This window comes from Elephantulus edwardii, unplaced genomic scaffold, assembly GCF_000299155.1.
Source record: "Elephantulus edwardii isolate Elephantulus edwardi_28Jun2011 unplaced genomic scaffold, EleEdw1.0 scaffold00118, whole genome shotgun sequence".
NCBI classification, from domain to species: Eukaryota; Metazoa; Chordata; class Mammalia; order Macroscelidea; family Macroscelididae; genus Elephantulus; species Elephantulus edwardii.
In genome coordinates, this window is record NW_006399868.1 from 4,070,424 (window position 1) to 4,083,472 (window position 13,049).

The window sequence follows — 13,049 nt, forward strand, 5'->3', positions numbered from 1 at the left end:
CGAAGAGAACTAGAAACAGCTTAAGGACAGAGCCAAATTCCTGTCGGCTCTTCAGAGCGGTGATGTAGTCAACACGAGTTCAGATGTGAGTCGTTAGTATAAAGAACCAGGGCTTTGAGTGTACCCCAAGCCCCCCAAAACAGTCCACCCTCTTGTCCTAATGACCATTTTGTAGGCCATTAGCTTTTCTTTTTCTCTTTCATGGAACTAGAACCCCTAAAGCTCTTTCCTATATAAAATATTCACCATAAAACATTTAAAACTACTGCTTCTCTCAGAAACCGCCTTATGGTGGATACAAGGCTGGCAAATGCATAAGACTTGGTCTTTGGATGCGCCCAGCTCTGTGAGGTAGGCTGTATCATCTGCGAGCCATGCTCTGCTTAGGAAAGGGAAAGGGAGAATGTCCCTATTCTCTTTGTCTTCTTCAGCCCATTCTCTTCCCCTTCTTCATTTTCCTCCTCTGTCATGTGCCTTTCCTCTTGGACCATTAAGTCTCAAAGACTGGAAGTTTAAGATACAAAATAAGAGTGAAACCACTGTATTCAGGGCTGAGGGCTGCATTCCTGACTCCTCTGTGCACTGTTTGTGCCTCTTCCTTCAGCTGGCTTATTTGATCTCCCTGAGCTCCACCTTCCTCACAGGTAAAACCAGGGTGTTGGATTAGGGAGTGCAGAGACTCGTTCCAGATAGGCCAGGTCTGCTATGCATCTGTGATGGGACATTTTAATGATGGCCACTCTTTTTTATTGCTTTCATGCTTCTGGTAGACTTCTTCCCCAAGCTCTTGTGCAGACTGAGGTGGTACATATTTTTACTAATTAATTTGTAACTAGTGAAAATGGCAAAAGCCAAGCAATCCATCTGGAAATGACACAGCAGACTTCTGAGCTAGACATCTGCACTCTTACCTTGAAAGATGGTTGTTCAGCTATGTCTCGACCCATTACTTTCTGTGATGGGTCCTGAATTCAGCACTTGTGACGCTGGGCAAATTATTACTAATGGCTGCCCTAGCACTCATAAAGAGATCTTTTTGAAAAGCCAGGAATTCTTCTTGCACGTCCTGGGTTAGGTTTGTATACACTGCACACTAAGAGTGACATTGTTGTTGTTGTGTTGTTGTTAAGTGCCATCGAGTCATAGGCAATTCATAGAGACCCTATGAATGAAAGTTCTCAACACTTGTGTGATTTTCGTCCTTTCTCCAGGTTCGTAGGGTTTCTGGAGGCAAGCTATTACAGAAGTGGATACCACTCCTGCTTCCAAGCTTGTTTTAATTGTGATATTACTAGAGGAATTAATGAAGCTCTAAAGAACTAGTCATTAACTTTTCACAATGAAATTAGCATTTATATTAGAATTCTTTCTAAAAAAATTTGCAACAAATATCTAAATTCTAAGGTAACTATAAACGGTGGTTAGAAAAATCCCAAGATAATACTTTACCCTTTCTACGTGGTGAGAACAGCTTGACTGTAGAGTCAAGCATTGTCCTTGTGAATGTAATTAATAATTTTTTAGAGACAAAGCTTAATATATATGCAATTAAAAGTATCATTTGAATGAAGCTAGTCCTAGAAAAAATATGAAAACTATTCTTAAAATGGTATTAAACCTTCTTAAAACAATTAAACCATGTTAAGAAAAATCCTCACAGAAAAGGTTTGAAAGTTTTAAGAGGGTTAGGGTTATGAGTCACCATAGATTTGACAGCAACTAACAACAAAAGATTTACTATAAGCTAGATTGGGCTTTCTAAATAATGTTAGTTTAGGATTATAGTCAGCTTCTCCAGTGGGTGGAAGCCACACCTAGGACGTGATTTAGAGGCTGGGAAATCTATGGTTAAGAAGGGTTTTAGCAGGGTGGGTGTTAGAAATGATTAGTGATGAAACCAGAATTGATCCCCACGCCCTTCCCTCTTGAGTCAGGTATTTGGCCACAGAGAACTTCACACTTCCTAAAGCTTGTCTGCTAGTTTATCAGAGGGAGATAGATGCCAATGTGAAGGAAAGCTGCACAGCACCAACTCTCAGGGGAGTGGAGGAGCCTACGGATTGATTTGTAAACATGTAAATTACTTGACAAAATATTTTGCTATCTACTGGCAGTAGATTACACTGGCTATGTCTTTAATAGAGAAGTAGCTTTTAAAGTTTTCATTTAGTTAACGTATCAGGACAATTGTTGCTACTGTTCTGTCCTCAGGTTGGAACCAACTCAAACTCCAGTGGGTTTTGAGAGACTATAAATAGCTTGGGAAGAGATTGTCCCATCTTTTCCTCAAGTAGCACCTGATGGATTTGAACTCTTTGCCTTTGGGTTGGCAGCACAACTCCTTACCACTGGGCCTCTAGAATTCCCTAACAGGACATTTAGAGGTACCGTTTAGAAATTGAAAGTCATAAAAGTGAGAAAATCGAGTCTTCTTGCCGAATTCCAATTTGAGAAGCTCTGTAAGAAAGGCTCCCATCTGATAGGTTGGTGGTTCAAGGCTACCAGTTATCTCATAAGAGAGGCCTAGCCATCTGTGTCCTGAAAACCAGCCATTAAAACCTTGTGGGAAGCAGCTCTCCTCTGACCCACACAGACCCATCAGGAGCTGGAGTTAGCTCACCAGCCACTGGTTTCCGTTATGACGCACGATTTAGAGATATTTCCAACATATAAAATAGTTGCCATGAAGAAGATCTCGCCTACTTCACAGGTGCATATTTAAACTCCTGAAAGCTAACAAATCCTTTCACAAAGAAAATCAATGGAAAGGACGCTTAACATTTTTTGCTTTCTTTTCCTTAGGTTTCCCAATGGCTTCTCTAACAACTTCCATCAACCAGTTTGCCCTGGAGTTTAGTAAAAAGCTAGCTGAATCTGCAGAGGGTCAAAATATTTTCTTTTCCCCCTGGGGTATATCGACTGCCCTGACCATGGTGTACACGGGCACCAAAGGTGCCACTGCCACCCAGATGGCACAGGTGAGTAGGAAGGGCCCACGGCTTTCCTGGGCTGCCTTCCAGCCGAATTCTTTCTTTGCCTTTTAACTCCAGTTATCTCTGCAAGATCCCAAAGCCCTTAGTTTACAGTAAATACCTCCAAACCTTCGAGATGGTGGGAAGAAGCCTGGTAAAGAAAATCGATTGAAAACTTCTAAGAAAATAGATGAAGTGTTCATACGCTTTAGTGAAATAAAATAGAGCAATGATACGTTGATCCACTTTTGTTCAACACTAAACATATTCTTATTCTGATTATTAACATTTTCAAGACAAAGGTTATTGTTGTTGTTGGGTGCTGTGAAGTTGGAACCAACTCATAGTTGACCCTCCAGTGAGTTTTCGGGGGTTGTAAAGGACTTGAAGCCAAGAGAAAGAAGAATTGTTTGTACCCTTTCTGCTAGCTTTCAAATTATTACTGCGCTGGAGACAAAGAGTGTGTGAACCGCTGTCAGGTGGTAATTGTTGTTGTTGTTGATGGCCTTCGAGTCGAGCATGACTCAGAGCGACCCTACAAACAAAAGGCCTGAAGCCCCTCTACAACCAACTATCGACATTTCTCAAAGTTCATGGAGTTTCTGGAGGCATGTTGTTTAGGAAGTGGATGCTGCTCCTGCTTCCAACACAGGGTGATAGAAGAACAGAAATGAAGTATTTACCCAGAATAACAACTAAAATTATTTTTATTCCCCCCCTCAGATAATTGGTGCAGTGGTAGTCTGAATTGTTGTCGTTTTTGTTGTGTGCTATCAAGTTAGAATCGACTCATAACTGACCCTTCAGCCAATTTTCAGAGGCTGTAAATTGCACGAGAGAAGATTGCCCGTCTTTATCACACAGAGAAGTTAGTGGATTTGACCCATGTGCCTCTGACTTCACAACACAAGTCTTTACTACTAAGCCACCAGGGCTCCCCAATCCATCTAACTGTAGTCTTCTTTGAGGATCTCATCACCTTTTTGAAGTAGCCACAGATAAAAGTGAAACATGAAAATTAAGACAATTTTCTCAACATCATCCTAAATGTCCTAAAAGAAAAATGAAAACACTGGAACTACACCTCCTCACTGTTACTGAGTTGATTCCACTCACAGAGACGCCGTGAGACAGAGCAGAACCCGCACACAGCCTTATAAAGGTTTCCAAGGCTATCCTGTGCTAGAACCCTGGTGAGTTGACCCCACTCAGAGACTCTGTCAGACAGTGCAGAACTGCCTTACAGGGTTTTAAAGTTTACACTGTGCTATAACCCTGGTGGCATGGAGAGTTAAGTGTTGAGCTGCTAATGAAAAGACTATAGGCTTCACTGACTAGGAAATTTCCAGGAGAATGACAAGTAGTCTGAAGATTTACAGCCTTGGACGTTCATGTGAAGGTCCTTATGAATCAGAATCATATTTACAGCAGTGAGGAACCTATAATCACAGCAGACTGTCACATCTTCCCCTCAGAATAGCTGGGGATTTGAACTTCGGACCTTTCAATTTGCAGCTGGACACTTAGCCTAACCAATGAGGAGCCTGGGCTCATTCATTATAAAGGGACTGGTCACTTAAAGTAGTTTAAAATCACCTCTTAACTTGTTAGTGTAGTTAACACACCATTTAAGTCAAACGAGAACAACTGTTAGTAATTAATTCGGCATTTGGAAACTATAGAAATATGACATTCAAAGTTTTTCAAGAAATATTGTCTTCCATTTCTTCATGTATATTTTTTAAATAAATTTTTTTAAATTGTCATTTTAACAAAAGTTGACAGAAAATTTAGATTTTCATTCATTCATTGCTGCACATTTTATCCCCTCTCCAAGTTGACTTTTTTCCTTTTCATTATGTGGATGACTTTTCTTCAAAGTGTACTCAGATACTGACTTTTCCATTCAAACTACTACAGGTGCTTCAACTGAACCAACAGCAGGACCGAAAATCTTGCCCTGAGAGTGAAAAGAAAAGGAAAACGGTATATGCCACCTTCTGAGGTCCACGTAACAGGCCATCTGATGGATAAGGAGGAAGTGCTTTCAGCTAGCATATTTTAGTGACTGGGTGACCTCTAGTGGGTAACTTTTTAGATAAAAGTTACATTAACATTTTAGAAGCACTTTTCAGGAGACAAAACTTGTACCCTTTTTCACATGATCATTTTCTTTGTCTTTATCTCCCCTACGATGTTCCTCCTTGCCCCCTCCCAAATTGCTCCCACTTTTAAAAATGTCCCTGTCTGTGGTGCAAACTAACTGTGGAGGATACAGTGATTTAATGACTTTGAAGGTTGCCTTGATAACATTAAAGAAAATGTTTCTTATCTTCTTAAATTTGCTTTTAAGCTTTTGATTATAATGTCCCCAATCATTTCATTCAACTGTTAAATATAGCTTATTGTTAAGTTTCCCTACACTTAAGTACAAATATTGTTAGCTATAGCCCTTGTTGAATATTTTTATTTGACTAATTCTTTTCTTTCCAAGGAATTCAACTCGGGCAGAGATGAAGCGATATGCTCTGATTTCCAGGCTCTTATTTCTGAGATCAACAAACCAAACAATGCCTACATCCTCAAGACAGCCAACAGACTGTACGGCGAGAAAACATATCCATTTCTCAGTGTAAGTACAAGCACTTCAATTTACACTGATGGGAAATAGAGGTTCTTTGTGAGAGTAACTGCTGCATGGTTACTTTCGGACATTTCTTTAGTAACCCCAGCACCATCTCTATATGTTAATACTTCTCAAAAGCAACAATTTAGAAAAAGTAACAAGCACCTACTTGTATAGGAAATAAAAAGTGGATCTCAAATTTGATCTGTCACTGTGTCAATCTCTCTCTTAGAGGGTATTCTCTTTCACTAACCTTCCACTTTTCCAAGATGATGTCCCATTCCATCATTATGTCCAGAACAAAAGGGTACATTCTAAGAATGGTACTTGAACACATGCAGAAATGTGGTCTATAAAATGGCTGGATCCGTATTTATTCCACAGGAAACCGGAAGTGAAAAATGCAGAGTAAATCAACACCAGCAACAACAAAACCTGCTGGCATTGAGTTTCCCACAGTCCCCTTTTTGAGTAGAGCTGTGCGCTATGGAGCGTTCAAGGCTGTGAGATTTTGATACTAGAATGTGAGGTCGTTCATATAAAGGAACTCTGGGTAGACTCAGATGTCCAACCTTTCAGGAAACAGTCAATGCTTAACAGAATGCACCATCAAAGAAGTAGTGAACTGTCAACATCCAGAGTAGTTAACTGTTGTGTCAGCTCATGGCGATGACAGGGAATTGAGTACAACTGCCATAAAGTTCCCAAGGCTGTAACCTTTATGGAAATGTTTTATCTCCCATGAAGCAATTGGTGGATTAAAATTACTAATATTTGGATTAGCTTTTGAATGTTTATCCACCGCATTATCAGATCTTCAAACAAAAACTAAATAATAGCCTTGGTGTGAAGAAACAGAGAGTGGCACTGATCACAGCCACTAGGTGGAAAACTACAGTCAAGACCAACTTGACCTTGGAGTGAGAGAAATGGTCGTGCTTTCTATTATAGCTTTAGAGCTGTTAGGAAAACTCTTACCATAAAATACCATCAACTTCTTCTGTTCCCCAGTGGTTGAATTTGCACTCATGCAGATTCTACCTGCTGTTGAAACTCAAGCACTGTGCAGAGTATCAAGCATTACTTCACTTATGCTTGTCCCTTAGGACCTTGGGCACCATGTTAGAAGAGCAGGAGAACCCAGGTACTCAGTGGACCAAGACCCAGAAAAAGGTAGTGCAGTTAAGTCAAAGATATATTGGGATGAAAGGAATGTTCTCCGTGTTCATATCCAGTGGATTCTGGGGGTTCAGGATTTGGACTTTGATATTATTAGTGGGGTGTTGTTATTATGTGCCATTGAGTCCAGAACAATTCATAGTGACCCTATGAACAACAGATCTGAGCTCCGTCCTATCTTGTGCCACCCTCATAATCTGGCATGTTTGAGCTCATCGTTTCTGTCACTGTGTCAATCTATTCTTTGAGGGTCTTCTTCTCTTTCACTAACCCTCCACCTTTCCAAGAATGATGTCCCTTTCCAAGGAATAACCCCTTCTAACAACATGCCTGAAGTATGTGAGATCGAGCTTTGCCATCTCTACTTCCAAAGGGAACTCACTTCCTCCAGGAAGTGTCTGTATGTTAGCTCAGCAGTCCATGGAGTTTTCTGTGATCTTCTCTAACACCACAACTCAAAGACATAGATTCTTTTTCTGTCATCCTTATTCACTGCCCAGCTCTCAGCTACACAGCGAGTGTTTGAAAAAAACAATGACCTGAATCAGAAACATTTTGGCTCTAAACTTAAATCCTTGATCCTCAGTACTTGGGGAGGTTCTCGACAGCAGGCTTTCCTGTTGCAACACATCTTTTGATCTCTTGACTGCTGGTGGCAAGGGTGTTGAGTGTGGATCCCAGTAAGATGAAATCATCGAGAATGTCAATCTTTTATCCAAGCCCTGTGAAAACTAATGGCATAAAACCAATCAAATTAATTCTAATAAATTTTCACTGTTGATTATCTGATGGACTTCTACTTGATTCAGAAGTAGCAGAGATGCTTGAGTGTGGTGGGTACTTGGAATAAGAGGGACACAGGGATTCAAATCCTGGATGTACTTAAAGAAGTTGACAAAAATCCAAACCAAAATCTTAGCCAAGCCCATTGCCCTCCAATCCATTCCAACTCAGCTACCCTGTAGGAGAGATAACTGCCCCAGAGGGTGGCCCAGGCTGTCAGCTTTCCGAGGGCTGACTGCCATGCCCTTCTCCAGTGGAGCTGTGGGTGCGTTCAAACCTTCAGCCTTTCAGTTAGTAGTCAAGTCTTTAACCACTGTGCAACTAGGGTTTCATCAGAACTCAATAAGGAAGAAGAGTGATGCATTATGGATCTTTGTTTATACTAGATTGTAAATTCCGTAGAACTTGAATGTTGATAAATGTTGATGGTTGTAGAGGGGCTTCAGGCCTTTTGTTCATGGGTTGGTATGAGTTGTGCTCGACCTGAAAGCAATCCACAACAACAACCACATACCATTTCCTCAATTCATAATTTTGTACTGAATAGTACAAAAGTCCCCTTGCCCCCAGTGATTCAGCAAACTGATAGAGTACCATAACCAGCCTGTAGAATTAATTATGCCCCTACAGTAGGTGCCCTCATCACCAGCAACTCTGGCTACAGCCTTCCATGTGGTGGCTGTCATTGCAGGATGAAGCAAGGCAGGAAGGAGAAGTCTAACTTTTGCCTCAGAAAGTGTGTCTCACCTGTTTCCTCAGGTTCCGAAGTGGGTTGATTACAATGTCCAGGAAACCCTTTAAGCATGCTCAGAAATAACTTTCCTGTCAGCATAGAGCTCTCCTCAGTTCTCCATGAGGTTTTTACCACAGTTGCAGGACCCATGAGTCTCACTTGCGTTTGCTTCTGCCACAGAAATAATGAATAATTCCCAAAGCCTTTTGTTCATCGCGATTCCTTCTCAGAATTTGCACTCTTCCATTCTAGTTCTGTTTCCTGGGAATGATACAAAATAGAAACGAGAAGAATGAGAAGGGCCAGAATCACACACAGACACAGGCATTCTCCCCACGCTTGAGGCTCTTGGTAACTAGACTAGATCGTGAAAAGTTCAGATCATGGCCCAGACATAGAGTGAGGGGACAGTCCAGTGAGGGATGCGGTGGGGGTTCTTTGCGGCCCTATTCTTTCTTTTTTTTCTAAATCAATCTGATTTCTCAGTTTTAGATAAACTCTAACAAGAGTGATATTTTCCCTACATCATTCAGAAATATCTAGAAGACATGAAAAATTACTTTGGTGCAGAGCCACAGTCTGTTAATTTTGTGGAGACCCCTGACCAAGTCAGAAAGGAAGTCAACTCTTGGGTTGAAAAGCAGACTGAAGGTAAGCTTTCACCAAGGTGGTCTTCAGGGTGCTTCCTGCCACCATTGTTTCTTACAAATGTGTGGCACAGGGCTCGCGTCACCAGCACGTGTGCTGAAATTGAAAATATCGAGAAGACTAGCATGGCCCCTGTGCAAGGATGACATGCAGATTCATGAAACATTCCATATTGAAAAAAATCCCTGTTTTGTGTCTGAATATATCTATTAAATAGAATCAAACATTTCTATTTATGGCCAAAATGTTAGATTTGAACATCTCCCAATAAGGCCAGTTTTGAAGATACAAATCAAGTCATCTCTTGCCAAGTAAAGCCCACTGTGGATGGAGTTGTTTCCAACTTATGAGAAAATTATGAGATGGAGTAGGACTGTCCCTAACAGCAACAACAGCAGCAGTAGCAGTAGCTCCATGCCATTTGTTGTTGTTGTGTACTGTAGAGTCAGAACCGACCTATAGCTGAACCTCTGGTGGGTTTTCAGAGACAATCACATGGGAGGAGACTGCCCACCCTTCTCCCACAGAGCCGTTGGTGGCCTCAAACTGATTGCCTTCAGGATTGCAGCCGAGCTTCTTGCCACGAGGTCACCACAGCTCCCACTATTACATTTACAACCTCTGAAAACCCTCTGGAGGATTAAGTATGGGTCGGTTCCAATTGGACAGCAATGAGTTTGAGTTTTGGTTTTGTTCACGTTAACCCCTACCCAGAAGTCGTTGTTAGGTGCTGACAAGAATGACTCACAGCGACACTATGAAGAGCCGACCTGTAACTTGCCAATCCTCCTCATCTGCACTCACTGGAGCTCATTGCTGAGAAGGTTGTTGTTGTTATGTGCCGTCGGGTCGCTTGCGACTCATAGCGACCCTATGTACAACAGCTCTAAACTCTGCTCTGTCCTGGGCCAATCTTCCACACACTCAGAAGGAGTCATCCGAAACATCTGGGGGAGGTCATCCCATCACCTAAAACTGCTCATGAGCGTGCCAGCAGGTGGCACTGTTAGCTCTCCAGACAATGGTAAAACTTTAGTCAAACTCTGCGTCAATGTTGTGTTTACGTTTACATTTTGCTTTGTAAAACAAATTCTATTTCCACTGTCTTCATGCTGCTCTGAGTTCAAGAGGTTTAGATGTCTTGAAAGCATGCAAATCTAGGGAATCATGTTGTTAAACTTACATTAACGGACTTCTCTCAACCTGGGATCAATCTACAGTCCTAAAATTTCCAATGTGACCTCCATCTCCCTCCACATACAGCTTTATAGGATGACAGAGGTGTTTATCCAAATCAGAATTAAAAACACGCTGTGCATTAGCAGTTATTTGGTTTCGGCTCTTACTTGTGCGGATGGCTTTCTCACCGTGAGAGCCAAGCACGCACCTTTGCTGCACAGCTCTGTTCATTCTGCTTGTCGGTTCAGTGGGCTCCGGATAGTATATATATGATTCAAACGCCTCCTGGAAAATCCTCCAAATTAGTATGACTCATTTTATTGCATTGTTGGCTTTGTTCATGGTTCAGAACTTAACTCACAATGTCTTGGAAGTACACGTGTCTCCTCACATTCACATTAACTATAAAGATAAATTAACAATTTCACAGAAGAAAAAGCGGGCAAACACTGTTAATCAAGTGACCAAATCATCACTGCCATTGAGGGGACACAGAACCATCATGGCCCTCCGGCTGTGGCTCAGTGAGGACACTCATCAGCCTGTGCTAGTTTCACCCAAATCACACACAGTGCCAACTGGAGAACTCAGCCGAACGCTGATGAATCTTTTTTTATTTTCTTTATTTTTGTAGGTAAAATCCCAAACCTCCTATCCGAGGACGCAGTGGGCTCTACAACGAGGATGGTTCTGGTGAATGCGCTTTACTTCAAAGGGCTGTGGGAACACAAATTCTCTGCCGAAAACACCACAGAAAAGCCTTTCAGAATCAACTCCGTAAGTGCCTGTGAAAGACCAGAGCAGACTTGTAAAGAATTGTGATTTTAGTGCGACTTTACAATGCAAATTAGCTTTTGATCCAACCACCCATCTACATTTTGCTTTATGGCATCAATCATAATACGTACAATGTATTATGATCTGTAGTGGATCTTTCTCCACTTCCTCTGGGGACATAGTCTGTGGTGTGTGCTGTGGCTAACCAAAGGTGTTGCATCTTTGCCCTGCAGGAGAAGGTGGGCAGTCCTGTTAAGGGTTAGAGCCTGGGAAACGTGGTGGAGGGTCGCTGGGAGTGGGAGCCCACTCGATGTGAATGTTTGATTTGACCTCTTTAATTTTCACTTTCATTAATCCTTCTAGCTAGCTCCTTCCCGCCTTCAGGGTTTTCTTACTGGGCAAATGTTCTTCTTTTGACTTTATACAGTTTTTGCATGACAGAGATTGAGAGTGTGTTGGAGGTCAGAGAAAGGTTTCTGTTGTTCATAGGTTCACTCTGTCGTGCTTGACTTGATGGCCTCTAATGACTTCAAAGCTTAGAATCCCTTCTTGATGCTTTAGTCACCTTGTTGTTGTGTACCGGTGAGTCAGATCCTACCCGACCCTCTGGTGGGTTTTCAGAGGCAGTTAATCTCACAGGAGGAGAATGCCCATCCTTCGGTCACCTTAGAGGCCTGTTTTTTGGTGGAAAGTTGAGCCATGTGGGTGAGTGATAGAGCGGGGGATAATGGAACAAAACTCAAAAGCACGAAAGGAAAGGCTTAGTGGTCCCATAGAGTCAGGTAGAACCCCTGAGACTCTGACTGTTAATCACCAATGTGGATTTTCATATGGGTTTATAAATAAAAAAACCAAACTGACTACTGCCTAGTCAGCTCCTACCCTTATCTACCAAAGACACCACAACTGTAACGTTTCCAGACTGTAATCATTACTGAAGAACACTGCCACGTCTTTCTCCTGCAGGGTGTCTGGTGGGTTCAAACCAGCAAATTTTTTAGTTAGTGGCTGGGTGATTTTACCATGTACCATTAGGATGCCTCCCAGAATTACAGAGATATTTCTATTTTAAATCCACCTCTGAAGTCAGCTCTAATCAACTTCAGCTGAAATCTCCCAGATCTGCCCCAGCTGTAGACCAATGGCTATGGTTGGAATCTGATAGATCCCATTTCAAACTCTTAGGAAAGGAGCTGACCGGCTAAGTTTGGTTTGTGACAATGCCTTAGACTAGGATGTTCTGTGTTAAAGAAACAGTGAGCAGAGAGACAAAAGCTGTCACTGTGTGGGTGTGCACAGCAGACATTTCTCAGAACATGAGGGGGACAAGGGAGAGAAGGGACTGGATTCATAAGCCAATCGATAAACACACCTGGGCAGGTAAACATTAGCTGGACATGAAGCTAACTTGGCATATTTGTCAGGAATTTTCAGTTGTAAGAGATAGAAAAGCAAACTAGCTCCCACCAACTGAGAAACAGTATTAGCATTTGTGACTAAGAAGATCAAGGGCGTTCAGAGTGGAGCTTCCAGAATCTCAAAGCATAACCTCTCCCTGCATGTCTAGGACCTGGGGTGGGCGGATGGGCAGTCACGGCCTGCGGGGGGTCCGTGGTGTGACCTGATGCTGAGGTTGGGGCCGCATCCCGGACTAGACTAGGGGCAGGATCTGGGAGGAGGAGTGAGTTAAGGGATGGTCAGTGGAGCTGGGGTCAACGTGGACTTCGGCCATCCACGGCTTCCCGGAGACGGAGAAGACGCGCTGGTCGGAGGCGAGCAGGACCATCCTGCGGCGGGTGCAGGAGGCCGCCTTCGGCCCAGGCCAGGCCCTGCTGCCCGGGGTGCACGTGCTGGACCTGGAACCGAGGGGCTACATCAAGCCGCACGTCGACAGCGTCAAGTTCTGTGGAGCCACCATCGCTGGCCTGTCCCTGCTGTCCCCAAGTGTCATGAGGCTGTTGCATACCCAGGACCCCGCAGAGTGGTTGGAACTCTTGCTGGAGCCCGGTTCCCTCTACATCCTAAGGGGCTCCGCCCGGTATGACTTCTCCCACGAGATCCTCCGGGATGAAGACTCTTTTTTCGGTGAACGCCGGATTCCCCGGGGCCGACGCATCTCTGTGATCTGCCGTGCACCCCCTGAGATGGGGCC

The 13,049-nt window shown here is 43.0% G+C and overlaps 2 protein-coding genes across 2 annotated transcripts in view; both read left to right on the forward strand.

Annotated features, from left to right (window-relative positions):
* Positions 1-2,810: 2,810 nt before the first annotated feature.
* Positions 2,811-13,049, forward strand: part of SERPINB10 (serpin peptidase inhibitor, clade B (ovalbumin), member 10) — a 13,108-nt gene continuing 2,869 nt past the window's right edge. Inside the window, exons 1-5 of the mRNA XM_006892738.1 lie at positions 2,811-2,978; positions 4,893-4,958; positions 5,467-5,604; positions 8,827-8,944; positions 10,755-10,897. Coding sequence (XP_006892800.1) covers positions 2,811-2,978; positions 4,893-4,958; positions 5,467-5,604; positions 8,827-8,944; positions 10,755-10,897 — 633 coding nt within the window. The remainder of the gene's footprint in view (positions 2,979-4,892; positions 4,959-5,466; positions 5,605-8,826; positions 8,945-10,754; positions 10,898-13,049) is intronic.
* Positions 12,481-13,049, forward strand: part of LOC102850608 (alpha-ketoglutarate-dependent dioxygenase alkB homolog 7, mitochondrial-like) — a 1,272-nt gene continuing 703 nt past the window's right edge. The window contains exons 1-2 of the mRNA XM_006892749.1: positions 12,481-12,511; positions 12,599-13,046. Coding sequence (XP_006892811.1) covers positions 12,481-12,511; positions 12,599-13,046 — 479 coding nt within the window. The remainder of the gene's footprint in view (positions 12,512-12,598; positions 13,047-13,049) is intronic.